The sequence below is a fragment of the Cervus canadensis genome, chromosome X (genome assembly GCF_019320065.1).
Source record: "Cervus canadensis isolate Bull #8, Minnesota chromosome X, ASM1932006v1, whole genome shotgun sequence".
Lineage (NCBI taxonomy): Eukaryota > Metazoa > Chordata > Mammalia > Artiodactyla > Cervidae > Cervus > Cervus canadensis.
In genome coordinates this window covers 116,908,620-116,930,265 of record NC_057419.1, presented here as the reverse complement: position 1 = coordinate 116,930,265, position 21,646 = coordinate 116,908,620, and the positions used below count along the sequence as shown (strand labels likewise).

At 38.6% G+C, this 21,646-nt stretch overlaps 1 protein-coding gene across 1 annotated transcript in view; it reads right to left on the bottom strand.

Moving 5' to 3' along the window:
• GPC3 (glypican 3) overlaps positions 1 to 21,646 on the bottom strand; it is a 439,290-nt gene that overhangs the window by 210,108 nt on the left and 207,536 nt on the right. The window contains exon 3 of the mRNA XM_043459569.1: positions 824 to 1,518. Coding sequence (XP_043315504.1) covers positions 824 to 1,518 — 695 coding nt within the window. The remainder of the gene's footprint in view (positions 1 to 823; positions 1,519 to 21,646) is intronic.

The window sequence follows — 21,646 nt, the reverse complement described above, 5'->3', positions numbered from 1 at the left end:
AATAATCTCTGACTGAAACCAAGCAAGCTGCTCCCTCACAGAACTGTCCCACCCCAATACAAATACCATCAGGCTTACACTGGTATAAATCAAGGCTGCAAAAACAACTGTTGGAAAATATGAATGTTCTGCCTCATTCATTTGTAGCTTTAGTTAGTGGGTTCTAGCTGGGTTTCCTCCTTTTAAAGTCACTACTCAAAATGCAAATCAAAACTAACATCACAAATCAACTACTCAAAATAGTAATGTGACATATATGATGAAGAGCACAAGAGTGAAATCAGAATCAGAGAAGCTCGTGATAACCTAATTAAAAGGACACCTGATCAGTTTGTGAATCACGGCTCTTTCATTAACTATAGCTGGGTGCTATCGGTCAAGTTTGTTTCCCTGAGCTTCAGTTCCCTCATTTACAAAATGGAGATAATAGCTCATACCTCAGAGGGTTGTCAAGAATGTTGTGTTAACTAACAGCAGTGGTAATAATAACTAATAATTACTGAAGAACTGTAACCCATGTTACTCCCAATGAAGAAGATATTCTTTTTATCCTTATTTTATCAATCAGCAATATGAGGCTCATTCAGAGCCTCATAACCAAGGTCCGAAAACAAGAAAGTAGATGGAGCTAAAATGCAAAGCCAGGCTTTGGACTCCATAACCTGTGGATTTAATGCACTGCCCAGCTTTGTGAGAACATTCAGGCCCTCTATCATCCTGGCCCATATTCTTCTTAGTTCTCTCCATCAGCCCCTGCTACTGGCCATGCCACCACACCCCCAATAGAATCCAATTCCTTGGAAAGCTGTAGAATGGTACTCACTGTGGTGGTGAGCTTTCCTCCGTTCTTCTGGACATATTGGATGGAGTCATGGATGGTAGAAAAGAGACCAAGCAGTACATTCTCCATGTCATAGATTCTGTACATGCCATTCACCAGTTCTTCCAGAGACAGGATGTATTCTCTCCAGTACTTGTCGATCTCCACCACACCTGCCATACAGCCCTGCATGACCACATTGCAGTAGCCACCACATGGCTTAACCATCATCAGTCCCTGGCAGTAAGAGCAGTACCACATTCTGGTGAGCATTCGGCCACAGTCCTTACTGAACTTCAGGTGATCGGTTGTGTTGATCACTTCAATTCCAAGATTCAGGGCCTGCAGGAAGATCCTAGTGACTTGCAGTGACTTGGAAACCTGGGTCATAATAAGCTTGGGGAAATTGCCAAACACTTTCAGGTCACGCCTTGCCCCTCGGAGGCACTCATTGATGTCTAAGGTGGACTCTGGAAGGCCTGGGTTCATTAGCTGGGTATAGATGACTGGAAACAGGCTGTCAAACAATTCATTGACCATGTCGTCCACGTTGATGTCAGAACCCAGGATGTAGAGAGATACATCAGTGAAAAATTCACCCACAAAGTCAAAAGCTTGTGGGGTCAGGCTCGGATAGTTGTTCTTGAACATGGCGTTGGTGTAGTTCTTGGCGTGGCGAACAACAATTTCAAAGGCCTCTGTAAAATAAGAGATATAGAAATGCCCACAAATTAAAGCATGAAAATCCAGTATTTAATTGAATTTGAGATTTCTCTATTGCTGTGATGATTAAGGTCCCATTTGCCTTAAATAATTGACTCATGTTTACTTCTGGCATTGCCTCTACTCCTGCAATTGTTTGTTCCTATAAATCAATTTTCCTTTCTGAACATGAAGTCCAAACCTTGATGTGTACATAAATTCTTAAATACACAAATTATATTTCAAATGACAAAAGTCAGGATTCAGTTAACATTCTGGCCTCTCATAAAAATATCGATTAAAAATTGGCTAAATGAGAAGTTCTTTTTCTCTCATTGATTTATTCAGTTAAAAAGAAATTGTATTTCAAGACATTTCATTTTTAGACAAAGATAAATATTTGACAACAAACCATATACTATATAAACTGACATAAGGATTTAAGCCTGTTCATCTCTGGAGGAAAGGCAAGTTCTTAGCCAAGAATAAAAGCTATCACCAATTTAATCATTTTGGTAGATAACTTTAAACGGAGCTATCTGACAGATTGCCAGACCCGAAAATGGAATTTATCCCCTAAACGGGTATGAGGATGAAAAAAACAAGGCATGTACTTATCTATACATTTGATACTGAAAATAACACCTCTCCTATTTGCAAGCTGAACATCTGGAAGGATAATAGCTAAGCTTCCTTGGTAAGTTCAGCTTCCACATGGCTTGGAAGCCTTATCCACTCTACAGAGACTATGGGTTCAGGATTACATCTGCTGCCCCTAACCCTTGGCATAAGGCCTGATTAGTGTCACTGGTTTGAGAGAGAAAGTAATAATGTCACCATCCCATTTTCTCCAAACTGAAGCCCTCTAGACACAATTTATCTCAAATAATCAGAGTTCTGCATTTCTTATGAGAGAAAGGAAAACAACAATAATATATTTTTCAAGAAATAAGACATAGTTTAAAAACAAAAATAATCAACTTTCCCAAGACTTTTAAAATTAACTTAGCACTTTCTTTCATTTCCTTCCAAAGAACAGAGGTCCACAACAGATGTACCCCCAAATGATGCCATTTCAGCCTTGAAAAATCAAATTATTACCATTTTCAGACTACCTAGAGAGACTGCATTCCATCTGCTCCTTGGGATCACTTAGCCAAACATCTCAGTCATCTGTGGCAGAAGTGAGCTCTAGGTTGTACCACCACCATCTGCCCCAGATCCCTCACAAGGTAGAACATGCACACTAGATTCTTCCCTTGGGTTTATGACCATACGCAGCAATGTTGAGCAGATGCCAAAGCAATTGTACTGGGTTTCCAAGCCCACTTGAGAAACTTAATCTTCATTTTCATCAATTGCTAAGTGTTCATTTGTGACTTTTGTTGTTTAGAATATTAAGAACTTCTTGGAAAGCTTGTCTATAACAGTCTTAACCTCATACACTGTTCTCAATCCTTGAATCTAAACATTGGATGAACTCAAGAGATTTTCTAATGCAATCCAAAGGACCAGTCAATTAATTCTTCAAAATCCTCAGAAATTTGAAGATTTAAAACTAGTCATTAATTTTAGCTACCAATCCTTTATTAATACTAGACTCTGTGCTAGGTACTAGGGGTATATGAGTGCTAGGTAGATGGAGATAAATAATACACTATCCTTGTCTTGAAAGTATAAGGCATGTGTGTGCATGCTAAGTTGCTTCAGTTATGTTCGACTGTTTGCAACCCCATGGACTGTAGCCCACCAGGCTCCTCTGTCCATGGGACTCTCCAGGCAAGAATACTGTAGTGGGTAGCCATTCCTACTCCAGGGGATCTTCCCGATCCGGGGATTGAACTCCGCATTGGCAGGCAGATTATTTACCATTTGCACCACCTGTTGTTGTTCAGTCACTCAGTCGTGTCTGACTCTTTGCAACCCCATGGAATGCAGCACACCAGGTTCCCCTGTCCATCACCAACTCCTGGAGCTTGCTCAAACTCATGTCCATTGAGTCAGAGATGCCATCCAACCATCTCATCCTCTGTCATCCCCTTCTCCTCCTGCCTTCAATCTTTCCCAGCACCAGGGTCTTTTCAAATGGGTCAATTCTTCCCAACGGGTGGCCAAAGTACTGGAGCTTCAGCTTCAGCATCAGTCCTTTCAATGAATATTCAGGGTTGATTTCCTTTAGGATTGACTGATTGGATCTCCTTGCTGTCCAAGGGACTCTCAAGAGTCTTCTCCAATGCCACAGTTCAAAAGCATCAATTCTTCAATGCTCAGCCTTCTTTATGGTCCAGCTTTCACACCTGTATATGACTACTGGTGGCTCAGTGCCACTGGGAAGCCCTTAAATGCTATACCATATACCTTATAAGTGGGGCTTCCCTGGTAGCTCAGTGGTAAAGAATCCGCCTGCAATGCAGGAGTCACAGGAGACAGGAAATGCAGCTTCGATCCCTGGGTTGGGAGGATCTCCTGAAGAAGGGGATGGCAACCCACTCAAGTATTCTTGCCTGGAGAATCCCATGGACAGAGCGCCTGGCAGGCTATAGTCCCTAGAGTCACAAAGAGTCAGACACGACTGGAGCAACTGAAAATGCATGCACAGTGTTTACAAAGCATTTCCAAGTATATTACAATATCCGCTTTTTACCATAATCTTCTGAGTTTGGTTTTGCAATCCCCACTTTATAGATGATGAAACTGAGGCAAGCAGAATTTAAGCACTTTCCCACAGTCATGCAAAGCAGAAGTAGTCAACTCAAACTACTGTCTCCCACTCTAGCTGCCCTCAGCCGTATGGCCAAACACACACGTTCTCAAAAATCTTTGAAAGTCAAGTTCAGTCTTAAGCTTGTTATATTTCTATCAGCTTCTCCTCTCCAAATGGAAAAAAGTACTGGGAGAAATTGCAGCTAAAGCCAATTGTACTTTCACCTCTGTCTTGGGGCTGCATAAGGTCAGAGAAGGAAGACGGCTGCTGAGATGCTACCCTGTGGATCTCAAGTCATCAAAGCTACCCTAAAATGAATTCTCTACAAGGCAAATTTCCTCTTTGGCACAGTGCAATTTATTCTCTAATGTGCAAGATATATGACAGTGAAATTCCATACACTATATGCCATAACTGTTTTAAGTTTCTGTTACTACCACTGCTGAATCAATAGGAAAAGAAAATTATAAAAGATCATGAACTCTTCTCCAGAAATAATAACAACAACACATATTGCAGGGGGAAAGGGCTAGGGGTTCATATTCAACCTCAAACTCATATGTGCTCCCTGCTCCAACTTTCACATCTCAGAATCCACTTAGCACATCTCTGGGTTCTACCCAACCCCCTTACTTCTATATCACAGGACAACAGCCCAAATCATAACTACTCAAGCAAAGACACCTTGGGGACTTATAGGAACCAACACTAGGTGAAAAGTGATGCTCAGCTTGAAGTTGGCAACTTGAGGTTTCCTGAAATGAAGCCAAGAGCTAGAATTACTGCAAAAAATGTCCAGCCCACTGATTTTTTTTGGTCAGATAATAATGTACACTTAACACTAGCAGAGGTTTTCCTCTGTCTCTTTCCTGGGAAGAAGTCAAGCATTATATCCAGGAAAAATTGGAACAATGTAAAATCAGAGAGATTCTGAAAAATTTGGCACCAAACAGAAAACATTCTATTTTTAACACTATATAGAAAGATAAATGATACAGATAAATACATCTAATAAATTAATACACATCCAAATATAGCAAGGTTTCTAGATTTACTAATGCCCCCATCACTACCCTGGTCACCGTTTTTGGACACACTTGACTGTTATCAACTTCCTTCTTAAATTATGTTGTCCAAAAGGGACACAACTCTCCAATGTGGTTTGATATATAACGTGTGCAATCAAACTATCACCTCTCTTTAAACAAATCAATAACTTCTCCCTTATTCCTACCCAGGACGTATATCCTATCACCAGAGCAAAATGACTATCCTTAGTACTTGGTGCAGATGTTTCTTTATTCAGACCCAGACCAAAAAAAAAAAAAATGTGCTTTCAAGGGTCTTTTCAGTAGAAGACTGGACTTCTTTTTTTTTTTTAAAGGAGAGTATACTTGCAGTTTGGAGAGAGGAATAAATAAACCATTGAGTTCCCTTCAAGGCCTTAAGAATAAAGCAATCTTATACAGGCAAGTTACTTTTTTCAAGGTAGTTTTTCCAGCATTGTAAGAATGGCAAAGACTTCATAAGAACTTTTTAAATTCCTAGGATAAATGTTACACAATGGCTTGGACTCCAAACAGTCTTTGTTTTCAAACACAGGTACCTTAATGTAAAAAGAAAACTGACATTTATGAGATACCTGTAAAGTACATGCCAGGATCTATGATGAACCTGCTCACATATGTTCTCTTATTTAAATTTAACACAACCCTATGTATTTAGAACTATTTTTGACTGGTGAGGATATTGAGTTTCAGACAGATTAAGTGACTCAGACAAGATAATATCTCTAGATGAATACCATGGCTTAAATTTGAATGTAGTCATTCTTAACACCAATATCCCTGCCAATTCCACATGCTCCAGTCTTGAAAACTGGACATTGGGAGACTTCTGGTTTTGGCTACAACATGTAAAAGCTTGGAAATTATAAATTGTCATTCCCATTCTCAACAAGATAATAATGAACAAACTGAAAATCAGTTATTCTTAGACTCCTCAGGGAACTGAGGTCACAGGGCAAACTGCTACCTTGAAATCTGTAAAGAGGTAAATACAGCAAAACACAGCTGAGATTTGCTAACCTGGAGCAGACACCACTGAAAGTCATAAACTACTCAGAACACTCACACAGTAATTCAGACAAATCGCTAGAGCCTGAATGGGAACTGACTTGAGAGTTAAAAACTCTTGGGTACCCAATTTTGTGGGTCTCCCACATTCCCATGGGATTTACCTCAAGAAAACACACAGAGTTCTCATGGTTAAGATCTAAGAAAAATCTTGTTTTTTTGGCAGAGGAAAAGCAATAATTTAGAAATATACCATGAGCATTCTCCATAACTAATGCCTGTTTTCCAAGGGACACAACTTTACCAGAGCCGAACAAACCTAGAGGAAGTGCACTTAAACAACTCCAGTCCCCTCTAGCCTTTCTGGAACACCTAAAGGGAGGGGAAAAAGGCTGAAAAAATTATGAGGGTTACAGTCCATGGACTTAAGGCCACTAAAAGACTGATTAATTGTAATATCATACATCACTTCAACTCCTCCCATACCTTACCATTAGAAAGACAGAGATTCTATTTAAGAAGGAGTTCTTAGAGAAACCCACCAAAAATAGGTGAAAAAAAAATAAAATAGACACCAGAGGAAACTAAAGTCTTTGGCATCTATGACTACAGCAAACAATAAATAGCCAAACTCCAAATCACATTAACATAAAACTTCACACTGAAAGTCTAATTACCTCAGTTCCTACTACCCTATATCATATCCTACTTTTAACAAACAATTATAAGCCATGCAAAAAAAAAAAAAACAGTCTGAAGAGACAAAGCAATTATCATAACCACACTCAGATATGGCACAGATTTTGGAAATATCAGACACAAAATTTTAAATAACTAGCATTAATATGTTAACAGCTGTAACAGAATAAATGGACAACATACAAGAACATATGGATAATGTAAATACAGAGACAGAAATGCCAAGAAATATCAAAAGGAAATGCTAGCAATCAAAAACACAAACAGAAATGAAGTATGCCTTTCATGGGCTTATCAGTATACTGGAAACGACCAAGGAAAGAACCAGTGAGCTTAAAGAAACGGTGATAGAAACTTCCCAAATGAAAATATGGAGAGAAAAAACAAACAGGACACAAAAAGGAACATCCAAGAACTGTGGGACAAATTGAAAACTCTAAAATGTGTATAATTGCAATTCTAGAAAGAGAAGAAAGACAAAAGAGAGCAAAAGAAATATTTGAGGAAATGATACCAAAAATTTCACAAAATTCATAATAGATACCATTCACAGACCCATGAAACTCAGAGAGAATTACAAGCAGGTTGAATACCAAAGTACCTGCTCTAAGGCATACCATATTCAAATGGTAAAAAATCAAAGACAAAGAGAAAAATCTTCTAAGAAGCCAGAGGAAAAATAAATCTTACCTATAGAGGAATAGAATAAGAATTACGATGAACATCTCATCAGAAATCATGCAAGAAAGGAGTAAAAGGAAATATCTTGCATTGAAAGAAAAAACAACAACCTAGAATTCTCTTTCCAGCAAAATTACCACCAAAAAGGAAAACAAAAAAACTTTGTCAGACAAACAAGAATGGAAGTAATTTGTCATCAGTAAACATGGCTTGCAAAAAAATGTTAAAAATATGTTTTTCATGAAAAGTATATAAACCAGAAAATCAGATCTACATAAAGAAAGGAAGAGCATCAGAAAAGAAATTTATATAAGGGTAAAATAAAACCTTTTTTTTTTTTAAAAATGATTTAACATATAACTTTGTTCAAAGTAATAGCAGCAATAATGTATCAGTGATTATAGTACATGGATAAGTAAAATGAATATTATAAGGCACTCGAACTACCAGTGAAGCAATTTAGTGTAGACCTGAAAGTGGACTTAAAGTAGTTTAGAAAGCATATTGCAAACTTGACAGGAACCACTAAAAATTTTCAAAATGAAGCATAATTGATATACTAAAAGGGGAGAAAAAGATGGAATCATATATCTCAAGCTTCAGTTAAATAAAGCCTGAGAAGGCAAAAAAAGAGAGGAAGATTAAAAATGACCAAAAAAAAATATGTGCAATAAACAAAAGCATTTATAAATGATGAATATTAACACATTACCTCACTAATCACTTTAAATGTGAATGGTTTAAATACAAAAGGTAAAAGATAGAGATGATCAGAATAAACATAAAAATAAAACCCAACTATAGATTGCCTAAGGTAACACATCTTCAATATAAAGATACAGATAAAGGAATGAAGAAAGACATATCATACTAACACCAGATAGAAAAAACTGAAATAGCCAAATTAGTTTCAGAGCACACTTTGGAAGAAGGAATATTATCAAGAATAAAAAAGGGTATCACATAATCTGAAGGGTCAATTCTCCAAAAAGACGTAATTCTTTCTTTTTCTTCTCGTGATTCTTGTATATACAAACCTACAATTATAGTTGGAGACATCAGAACCCATCTATCAATACCTAATAAATCCATCATGCAGAAACTGACTAAAGACATGGTTGAATTGATTAGCATCATCAATGAACTAGATCTAATTGACACTTACAGGATAATTCATCCATCAACAGCAGAATATACATTTTCAGGCTTATTTGGAACATTCAGCAAAACAGACTGTAACACTTGGTCATAAAATACACCTTAATTTAACAAATTTAAAAGCACAGAAATCATACAAATAATGTTCTTAGCCCACAATGAATTTAAATTACAAGTCAGTAACAGAAAGGTAGGACAATATCCAATCCTCAGCAAATTAAACAACACATTTCAATACAACATGTGGGACAAAAAATGTCTTAACAGAAATTTTTAAAAATGTTTAACTAAATGAAAATGACCATACAACTTACTGAAATTTGTGTGATGTAGCAAAAGCAGTGTTTAGATGGAAATCTGTAGCATTGAATGCTTATATTAGAAAAGGAAAAAAGATCTCAGATCTATAATTTAAGATTTCACCGAACAAAACTGGAGAATTAAGAGCAATATAAACCTAAAGCAAGTAAAAGAAAACAAATTATAAAAAAATTAGGGCAAAATTCAGTGAAATTGATAATAAACATCAAAAGATAAATCCAATGAAACAAAAAGCTAGTTCTTTGAAAAGATAAATAAAATTTTAAAATATCTGGCCAGGCTAATCAAGAATAAAACAAAAGATACAATTTATTAATATTAGAAATGAAAGAGGGGTCATTATTAATAATCATATGGATATTAATAGGATAATATATGAATATTATGAACAACTCTATGTCCCACCTCCTAGAATATTGGAAATAAAAGCAAAAATAAACAAATGGGACCTAATGAAACTTAAAAGCTTTTGCACAACAAAGGAAACTATAAGCAAGGTGAAAAGACAGCCTTCAGAACGGGAGAAAATAATAGCAAACAAAGCAACAGACAAAGGATTAATCTCAAAAATATACAAGCAACTCCTGCAGCTCAATTCCAGAAAAATAAATGACCCAATCAAAAAATGGGCCAAAGAACTAAACAGACATTTCTCCAAAGAAGACATACAGATGGCTAACAAACACATGAAAAGATGCTCAACATCACTCATTATCAGAGAAATGCAAATCAAAACCACAATGAGGTACCATTACACGCCAGTCAGGATGGCTGCTATCCAAAAGTCTACAAGCAATAAACGCTGGAGAGGGGGTGGAGAAAAGGGAACCCCCTTACACTGTTAGTGGGAATGCAAACTAGTACAGCCGCTTTGGAGAACAATGTGGAGATTTCTTTAAAAACTGGAAATAGAACTGCCATATGACCCAGCAATCCTACTCCTGGGCATACACACTGAGGAAACCAGATCTGAAAGAGACACATGCACCCCAATGTTCATCGCAGCACTGTTTATAATAGCCAGGACATGGAAGCAACCTAGATGCCCATCAGCAGACGAATAAATAAGGAAGCTGTGTACATATACACTATGGAATATTACTCAGCCATTAAAAAGAATTCATTTGAATCAGTTCTAATGAGATGGATGAAACTGGAGCCCATTATACAGAGTGAAGTAAGCCAGAAAGATAAACACCAATACAGTATCAGTTCAGTTCAGTTCAGTTCAGTCGCTCAGTCGTGTCCGACTCTTTGCGACCCCATGAATTGCAGCACGCCAGGCCTCCCTATCCATCACCAGCTCCCAGAGCTTACTCAAAGTCATGCCCATGGAGTCGGTGATGCCATCAAGCCATCTCATCCTCTGTCGTCCCCTTCTCCTCCTGCCCCCAATCCCTCCTAGCATCAGGGTCTTTTCCAATGAGTCAACTCTTCGCATGAGGTGGCCAAAGTACTGGAGTTTCAGCTTCAGTATCGGTCCTTCCAATGAACACCCAGGACTGATCTCCTTTAGGATGGACTGGTTGGATCTCCTTGCAGTCCAAGGGACTCTCAAGAGTCTTCTCCAACACCACAGTTCAAAAGCATCAATTTTTTGACGCTCAGCTTTCTTCACAGTCCAACTCTCATATCCATACATGATCACTGGAAAAACCATAGCCTTGTAGACGCACCCTTGTTGGCAAAGTAATGTCTCTGCTTTTTAATATGCTATCTAGGTTGGTCATACTAATGCATATATATGGAATTTTAAAAGATGGTAATGATAACCCTATATGCAAAACAGAAAAAGAGACACAGGTGTATAGAACAGACTTTGGGACTCTGTGGGAGAAGGCGAGGGTAGGATGTTCTGAGAGAATAGCACTGAAACAAGTATACTATCAAGTGTGAAACAGATCACCAGCCCAGGTTGGATGCATGAGACAAGTGCTCAGGGCTGGTGCACTGGGAAGACCCAGAGGGATGGGATGGGGAGGGAGGCCGGAGGGGGGATCGGGATGAGGAACACATGTAAATCCATGGCTGATTCATGTCAATGTATGGCAAAAACCACTACAATATTGTAAAGTAATTAGCCTCCAACTAATAAAAATAAATGAAAAAAACATAAACTATGGACTTCAGTAAATAATTATATCAATACTCAATCACTAATTACAAGAAATATAACATATTAATGCTAATAATATTAATAATAGAGGAAACTGTGTGCAGGGAAATGAAAGCAAATAGGACCTCTGTATTATCTGCTTGACTTTTGTTTAAATGTAAAACTGTTCTTTAAAAAAGTATACTAATCTTTCAAATGAGAAAAACTGAACCATGGAAATTAGTACTTGATGGAACTAGTGACTAGAACCACTGAACTCACTCCCTCTGCTCAATCTGCGTTGACATTTCTTTCAAGAGTTAGGGAGTTTTAGCATACAAATAGATGCCATATGGCATCAATGTAATTTTAATTGGAAAAACCACTGGAAAAAGTTAATGGACCAAAATACCCAAATAGGTAACACATTTCAATGCTACTTTTGAATATTGAATGATTTTTTTAAAAAATCAACCACATAAAAATACAAGTTTAGGTGGTAAGAAAGGCTCCCACATTTTTCACAGTAGTTAATATAGAGGATACTAGAAGTTCTGCTGTAATTTCTATTGAACTTTTCTGGAATTGTATGCTCCACATTAATTTAGACAGAATTGACAAGCTTAGAAATAAGTTGCTATTACACATGAACTATTGGCTGGTGCAGGTCCATGACCAGACTGTAAATGCATGTAGCCTTGCATTCTAAGTCTCACATGTTAGACTTCTAAATATCAATACAAGGTACATGAACTGGAAATAAAGAAATAAATGAAAGAAAACATGAAGGAAACATTTTTTAAGGGCAATTATCTATATCATTTCACAGATTGATGGATAGATAGGTACATAGATAGATACGATCAATTTTCCCCCAAAGACTATTCCAGACCAGAGAAGACAATTAAAATGGTTTACTCAAAGGATCTCCAGAAACAAAGATGAATATCCATAGCTACTAGGAAATTTATGACTCTTGCAACAGTTGACCACCTTTTGCCCCATTAGTTCTTTTGCCCTAATTAGTTCTTATTCTTCACCCTCCATTAGCTTTTCTGAAAAACTACTTTGTTTTAACCTTCTGTACATTCATGCAGTCAATCATTTTGCTCTCTTCACATATGTTGGTTGAAAGCATAGACCAAATTTGTGGTCTACCTCTATCAAGCATAGTAAACTTCATGTCATGCATTTTGTGTCACAACCCTAGTCCTCGTTGCATCTTACTTCCCTACCTGTATTTTTCCTTTTGCCTAATTGTTCCCATGTATTTTAGTTGCATTGGATCTTGCTTTTACTATGTGCCCTTTTGTAGAGTACTTTAAACTCTTTTCAGGAGATGGTAGGATATAAATAAATAGGTAGGTAGATAAATAAGGAGAAGGAGAAAAAGAGCAGCTATACCTACTACTTCAAGACAAAATATTATTTCAACAATGTATTCTCGTGAGTTTGAGTTTTAGTAGCAATGATAGAAACATTTGTATTCATAAATGCCAGACACTTCCCAGGGCTCATGAGCAGCCCAACACTGTCTTTCCTTACGGTTGTCAGGGCCTGAGATTCAATCTGCATATGTGATCCTTTCAAAACCTTTTATCTTTCTGCCCTTTTATCATATCTTAAAACGTTGGTAAAGTATATATAACAATGTTAAAATTGGGTAGGCATGAACAAGGCTGACTTCACCATGGCTTAGAATATGTCTGTTTTCACACTGGACTCAGGAACAAGCCACCCTTGAGAAATCAGGAAAGTGGCTTAACAGAAGAATATAAGGGAATTCCAGATGTTGACTTTAAGAATAATTTCTCCTGTAAATCATTTTACTGTGGACACACCAAGAATAACTCTGATTCTTATGTGATAATCTCGTGGCCCAGCATTTTTCATGCTAGACCATACCTTACCCTTCATCTTGGTGAGTAAGTTCTAAGACTCAAGTTTTAGTCTTTTTTTCATTTTTCTGTCTCCCAGGTATTCACTTGAAGAAGCCAATCCTTGATTAATTAGGAAATATTCTTACATATTCAAGGTTTCCATGGCTAATAAATGACTCCTACAAAAAGAGGCATCAGGGTCATGTTCTTAGATCTTGTAGTTTACTCTTTACAATAGAAAGCCTGACAGTATCCAAGGAAGTAAAGTTTTGTATGTAGATCCTCCCAGAATCCACAATTACTTTATTAAAGTCCCCAGAGCTCACCAAATCATTCTACTAAAATATTTTAGTAAAAATAAAAGTTTCCCCCCTCAAAGAGTTTATGGGACATGGATTGCTCCAAAAAAAGTCACAAGAATGGCTTATGTCTTAGCCAAACAAAAAAAATCACTAAGACATTCTAGGTTTGGTTATTATCTTCTCAGCTTGTGAAATTTTCTTTTTGTGACAAATAGATTCAAGAGATTAGATCTCATAGAGTACCTGAAGAACTATGGGCAGAGGTTCATCACACTGTACAGGAGGCAGTAATCAAGACCATCCCCAAGAAAAAGAAACGCAAAAAGGCAAAATGGTTGTCCGAGGAGGCCTTACAATTAGCTAAGAAAAGAAAAGATGCAAAAGGCAAAGGAGAAAAGGAAAGATATACCCATTTGAATGCAGAGTTCCAAAGAATAGCAAGGAGAGATAAGAAAGCCTTCCTCAGTGATCAATGCAAAGAAATAGAGGAAAACAATGGAATGGGAAAGACCCGAGATTTCTTCAAGAAAATTAGAGATATCAAGGGAACATTTCATGCAAAGATGGGCTCAACAAAGGACAGAAACGGTATGGACCTAACAGAAGCAGAAGATGTTAAGAAGAGGTGGCAAGAATACACAGAACAATACAAAAAAAATCTTAATGACCCCGATAACCACGATGGTGTGCTCACTCACCTAGAGCCAGACATCCTGGAATGCGAAGTCAAGTGGGCCTTAGGAAGCATCACTACGAACAAAGTTAGTGGAGGTGATGGAATTCCAGTTTCGCTATTTCAAATCCTAAAAGATGATGCTGTAAAAGTGCTGCACTAAATATTTCAGCAAATGTGGAAAACTCAGCAGTGGACACAGGACTGGAAAAGGTCAGTTTACATTCCAATCCTAAAGAAAGGCAATGCCAAAGAATGTTCAAACTACCACACAGTTCCACTCATCTCACACACTAGCAAAGTAATGCTTAAAATTCTCCAAGCCAGGCTTCAACAGTACGTGAACCATGAGCTTCCAGATGTTCAAGCTGGATTTAGAAAAGGCAGAGGAACCAGAGATCAGACTGCCAACATCCATTGGATCATAGGAAGAGCAAGAGAGTTCCAGAAAACCATTTACTTCTGATTTGTTGACTACTCCAAACCCTTTGGATCACAACAAACTGGAAAATTCTTAAAGAGCGGGGAATACCAGACCACCTGACCTGCTTCCCAAGAAATCTATATGCAGATCAAGAAGCAACAGTTAGAACTGGACATGGAACAAGAGACTGGTTCCAAATGGGGAAGGGAGTACATCAAGGCTGTATATTGTCACCCTGCTTATTTAACTTATATGCAGAGTACATCACGAGAAATGCTGGGCTGGATGAAGCACAAGCTGGAATCAAGATTGCTGGGAAAAATATCAATAACCTCAGATATGCAGATGACACCACCCTTAGGGCAGAAAGCGAAGAAGAACTAAAGAGCCTCTTGATGAAAGTGAAAGAGGAGAGTGAAAAAGTTGGCTTAAAGCTCAACATTCAGAAAACTAAGATCATGGCATCTGGTCCCATCACTTCATGGGAAATAGATGGGGAAACAATGGAAACAGTGACAGACTTTATTTATTTATTTTGGCTCCAAAACTGTAGATGGTGACTGCAGCCATAAACATAAAAGACTCTTGCTCCTTGGGAGAAAAGTTATGACCAAACTAGTCAGCATATTAAAAAGCAGAGACATTACTTTGCTGAGAAAGGTCCATCTAGTCAAAGCTATGGTTTTTCCAGTAGTCTTGTATGAATGTGAGAGTTGGACTATAAAGAAAGCTAAGCACTGAAGAATTGATGCTTTTGAATTGTGGTGTTGGAGAAGACTGTTGAGAGTCCCTTGGACTGCAAGGAGACCCAACCAGTCCATCCTAAAGGAAATCAGTCCTGAGTATTCATTGGAAGGACTGATGTTGAAGCTGAAACTCCAATACTTTGGCCACCTGATGTGAAGAACTGACTCATTTGAAAAGACTCTGATGCTGGGAAAGATTGAAGGCTGGAGGAGAAGGGGACGACAGAGGATGAGATGGTTGGACGGCAACACCAACGCGATGGACATGAGTTTAAGAAAGCTCTGGGAGTTGGTGATGGACAGGGAGGCCTGGCGTGCTGCAGTCCATGGGGTCGCAAAGAGTTAAACATGACTGAGTGACTGAACTGAACCATAATTCCATGAATCAGGGATAAAGAATTTCTGAACTTCCTACTGTTACTAACCATACATGAGGAAAATAAAAATAGTCTTTTATGGAACTACTGAATGAAAGATTTTGCTGCATAAAGAGGGAATAGGTTCATTTAAAGGTTTAAATGCAAAGATTCTGGTAGTACCTTTATCTAATAAAAACTTATATTTCTTTTCAATATACCATTATATATTGAAAAGAAAGAGCACAACAAGGGGATTTTTCTGTTGATATTAGGATAGTTAATGTATTTGTTTGATACAGTTTCACTCTTGTTTGGTCTTCTTTCCTCCTTTAACCACTTAGACACTAAATGAGTAACCTAAGAAAAGTTAATTGTCAGTAGTTCATGCAACAAAAGAGTTCTGCCTGTAACCTGTTATTAGGAAGTTCCATAGCACTTTATATTGCTCCAAGTGCTTCACAGCCAACACTTTAGTGACTATTAAAGAAACAGACTCCTCTTCCCCATGGTTACTGGAAGATGCAGTCCCATCCTCCTTCCTCTCACACTAATGAGAAGTACCAAATTTGAGTTGATTTAAATTTATTCACAGACTCTGCCAAGGTCTTATTCACTCATACACTCAATAAGTATTCACAGAGCACTCGTTATAACAATTTTTCACTTTTTACACATATAGAGTCAAAAGGCTACAGTATACTCTCGAGTGAAAGATAAGATAGATCTGGAATAGGAGTTTCCAAGCCTCAGAGGCTTGGGCTATGGCTTTTCCTGCTGAGCTATAACATAGTCTCTAAAGATATGTGTCTGAATCAAATTTCAACTTGTTTGAAACCTAAATTATCACAGGCCCCTGACATTATGCGAAGTCAACAACAATAACCACTTGCTAGAAAACTATTTAAAGACCATTTTTGAGGCATTTTACCTCTCTCATTAGACCAACTGCACTTGTATAAAATTACATTTTTTCCACCTAACATTAACTAAATGTACACTATCTGCTGCACTGTGAATATACCAAGTAAACATGGTCCTTATGCCCTAGAGGCTTGCAGTAGCCAGCTGTGATAAAATACTGGATGGTCTATTTTCTTTGAAAAGCATAAAATACCTTATAGATATGAAAGTAATTTTTTGCTCCGAGAATACTAGAGCTTAAATATACATAGTATACATGGCAACACAATCACCGTAACTGAAGTGTTTCATGCCCTTCCAGAGTTTCAACGTTTGTGTTCTCGTTTAATTCTCCACCTTCTCTATCATGGAAAGTGAAGGTGCATGCGTGTGTGTGTGTTATCTGTGTTTGTCTGTGTGTGTGCCCACACTCATGTATGCAAACGGTAGTGAAGGGAACTATTACTAGCCCACTTTCACAGGTGAGATAACTGAAACTCTGGCCATAAGTCGTGGAGCTATGCAGCAGCTGGTGACAGCAATAAAACACAGGACTCCTGACTATCTGTGCAATTTTTTTTTTTGCCATTATTACTATCTCCTTCCAAGGAACCTACTGCATAGCACTTAAAGATTAGTTTTATGTGTAGTAAGAACGAGCATCTTCTTACTATATGCATTGAAAAACATAAAATACCTCATAGATATGAAACACTGCAGTGTTTCATGTATGATCAGAACCCCCTATGAGGTGAGTATACTATTATCTCCATTTTAAAAATGAGAAAACTGAGGCACAGAGAGGTTAAGTAACTTACCAAAGGATATAGTCAGTAAGTAGAAAAGCCAAGGTTTGAATTCAAGCACTTTGACTCCAGAGCTTACACACTAAAACACCATGCAATAATTCCTTGAGGTATGAGTAGCTTGCTTTACCTTTTTTTCCCTCTCAGTTCAACACTAAAAAATATTTCAGCTGTTTGGCTATTCTGGGTTTCCAGGATATCTCAGGAAAATAACTTCATAACTTGCGTAGGATGTGAGAACAAGGAAAAAGCCTGAATGAATCCAACTACTTACAGAGAACAATAATTCCCCAGAAACACATAGCCTGCAGTGTCTTATAGCCACAATGAAATGGAAATTATAAGAAAATAAGAGAAAAAGGTCAATACTATGCATTTCCTTGGGATTATTGATATGGGTATGAAATCTCAGAGCTCTCAGCTCTAATCATAAAACTATGGTATTTAATTGAAAAGCTAGCCTTTGCAAAAAGGCCAGGCCCTCCCTTGAGCTCACAATTCCTTCAAAGTACTACTGGCAGAGACAGGATTCAAGGGCCAGGATCTTGACGGTATCTTGGGAATCAGCCTCCTGCAGGACACTGCAGGTCAGGCAACATAGGGAAGCTGAGGGCCGGCTTGATAAACTCAAGAGGATAACACTGCTCGGGCTCTGGGAGCAGCCAAAGACTTGGCAGGAAGGTCAGAATCAACCACAGTGGCTTCAGCTGAATTCAAAGGCAGGGAGGAAGGCCAGGAATGCCAGCAAGGGTCAACCACGTGAGCTTGTTAAAAGGAGGGAATATTTCACTTTAGCAAGCTGCTATTATATATTACCTTGCCAACAAAGGTCCGTCTAGTCAAGGCTATGGTTTTTCCAGTGGTCATGTATGGATGTGAGAGTTGGACTGTGAAGAAAGCTGAGCACCGAAAAATTGATGCTTTTGAACTGTGGTGTTGGAGAAGACTCTTGAGAGTCCCTTGGACTGCAAGGAGATCCAACCAGCCCATCCTAAAGGAGATCAGTCCTGAATATTCATTGGAAGGACTGATGCTGAAGCTGAAACTCCAATACTTTCCAACCTGATGTGAAGAACTGACTCATTGGAAAAGACTGTGATGCTGGAAAAGATTGAAGGCGGGAGGAGAAGGGGCTGACAGAGGATGAGATGGCTGGATGGCATCACCGACTCGATGGACGTGAGTTTGAGTAAACTCCGGGAGCTGGTGATGGACAGGGAGGCCTGGCGTGATGCAATTCATGGGGTCACAAAGAGTCGGACACGACTGAGCGACTGAACTGAACTGAACTGATTATATTCTATAAACTTTATAAAATGCTTTCTGCCTCCACATTAGAACTAACTCACATTGTGTGTGCATCTGGTATGTGTCTATGTGAAAGAATGGGGTAGGAGAAGCGGTGGATCTATAGGATTAAGGTTAGAACCTGACCAAAAAAAAAGCCAGCAGGTGGAAAAAATTACAGTAATATCTGAAGCCATCCCTCGTGAAGCTGGGCAAGGTAGTCTATGTTTCCCTCAGATTCTCAAGGACATCAAGGCACTGGAGCAACCACTATGATTTGCAATTATGACTTGACTGCCGGAGGGTTTGATAAATGCTGGATGCTTCTCAAGAAGTCAAAAAATGTTTACATGCAAAAAGGGAAGTGTTTCACAATTTACTTAGCATCAAGGACTTAAATGAAATAATTCTTCCTTCAGGAAAAAGTTGAGAGTAAGTAAATGTGACTCCATGGACATTCTCATGAATAACTTTTCTTTCTTCTAAAAATAGATGTTTGATAATCTCTTTTTTTGACATTACCTTTCTTTTTTTTTTAACAAGAAAATTATTGTTATGTATCCAAAAATACATGTGAACATAACTGAGTACTGCCTGTGATTTCTTTCCTCTTCCATACCTCCTCCTCTCCACCTTAATCTTTGGATGAAGAACCAGTTCTAGTGACCTCTAGAATGGTGAAATGCAGTAGAAAAAAAAACACTACAGTATCAGTAGGATCTATGAAGCAGGTCATCTAATCTCTCTCAGTTCAGCTCAGTCACTCAGTCATGTCCGACTCTTTGTGACCGCATGGACTGCAGCACGCCAGGCTTCCCTGTCCATCATCAACTCCCAGAGCCTACTCAAACACATGTCCATCACGTCGGTGATGCCGTCCAACCATCCCGTCCTCCATCATCATCTCTCTAGGCGTGCATAAATTATTAATTGGTACCTATTCGCACCAAATGAGCTAAATTTTGAGGCTTGACTGCTACCTGAATTCTGGTCTGTAGCAGTTATTGACGGCTTTGGCAACTATCTGAAAAGGCAAAACTTCTAGTACATATTCAAAGAAATTAGTTACAGAAACATGTTTTATTAAACACACAATTGTATTTGTTTTTAAAGGGCACATTTCTTAAGATATATGAAGGATATGCTGAATGCCATGCATACAAGAAGAGCATACCACCCTCCTTCCACAGAAGTGTGACATCACCAGTCACGAGGGCTCTCAGTGTCGTACTGTTGAACAATGTTAATGACTAAGGACGAGGGGACCTAACGGAATCTGACATTCCGAACAATCTTCAACAGCCCATTATTTTAACAAAATGGCCTTAACAGGGAGTTATAAAAATGGATAGCTGGCGATACAAACTGGAAGAAGAAAGGTACCCTCTCAGAAAGACAAGCAGCATTCCCACAAACATAAATGCTTGATTCAGCTTCCCGTTTCGTGTTGTCTGAGTACCTCTGGCAACCATCATATGCAATAATATTAAAATCACTGAGAGAATCCCAGGTCCTGAGTGAGAAAATAGGAAATAAGCCACTCAGAGGTACCTCAGTTACTTACAGCATCCCAGACATGGGCCACCTTGACTGGCCATTTGTCCATGAGCTTCTAGCAAACTGCAGGTCTTTATTTAAAGAAGATCCAAGCTCATGATTTTAGAAATGTCTTTGGAAAACTTCTCTGGCAGCCTTTGGCAATCCCTCCCCCCTTTTCCAGATAAGGGGGTGGGGGGCTGAGCACAGGCACCTCCTCACAGCAGGATGATTTTCTTTTATGTTCTAGTAGTGTCATCCTCAACAGGCCACAATGCATTTTCTTCCCTTTAACTCTTCTATTCCTAAACCTCCACAAACTCAACCTAATTTTTAAATCTAGGAGGGAATAGGGAGAAGGATTGAATCAAGATAGTTCCATGGGGTAGATGGACGGGGGCAATATAAACAAATATCAAGGCTCAAGCCCCAAAAAGGGAACATCTGCGCAAAAGGAAATCCAGTTGTCGGCCAGGCGGCACCACTTAGGTTTGCTTCTGGTACACTGACATTTTCTGGATTCAAAGAAAATAGTGCCTAAATTACTAAAAGGCCTGGGCACTATTTTAAAATAATGCATGGAGTGATCTGGTGTCTAAAGTGGCTTCCTGCCAGGAGGACCTTTGCCACAATGCTACATTCAAGAGAGCTGATTTTAAATGGACATTTGAAAACTAGTCCATTGCTGTAACTTGGCAACATGCCTGGAAAAAGCTGATCTTGTGATTGGGCATTTTAAAGACAACCTCTAAAATATAAGCTACAGTTACTTTCTCTAATGAGACCTTCTGATCCTGTTGCTTAGCACTTCCCTTAATCATGCCCGGGGCTCCCCTTGCAGGACTGCGGGCAGCCCCGGTGCCAATGCAAAGGAAGAAACAGCACAACTGCACTGTGTCCTCCTCCACTGACCTAACTCTCCTCAGCTGAGCTATAAATTCCAGCTTGCTCTCCAGAGAAGACATACAGATGGCTAATAAACAGGAAAAGATGCTCAACATCACTCATTATTAGTGAAATGCAAATCAAAACTACAATGAGATATCACCTCGCACCGGTCAGAATGGCTATCATCAAAAAATCCACAGACAATAAATGCTGGAGAGGATGTGGAGAAAAGGGAACCCTCTTGCACTGTTGGTGGGAATGTAAACTGATATAGCCATTATGGAAGACAGTGTGGAGATTCCTTAAAAAACTAGGAATAAAACTACCATATGACCCAGCAATCCCAGTACTAGGCATATATCCCAAGGAAGCCAAAATTGAAAAAGACACATGTACCCCAACGTTCATTGCAGCTCTATTTACAATAGCTAGAACATGGAAGCAACCTAGATGTCCATTGACAGATGAATGGATAAAGAGGCTGTGGTACATATATACAATGGGTTATTACTCAGCCATAAAAAGGAATACATTTGAGTCAATCCTAATGAGGTGGATAAACCTAGAGCCTATTATACAGAGTGAAGTAA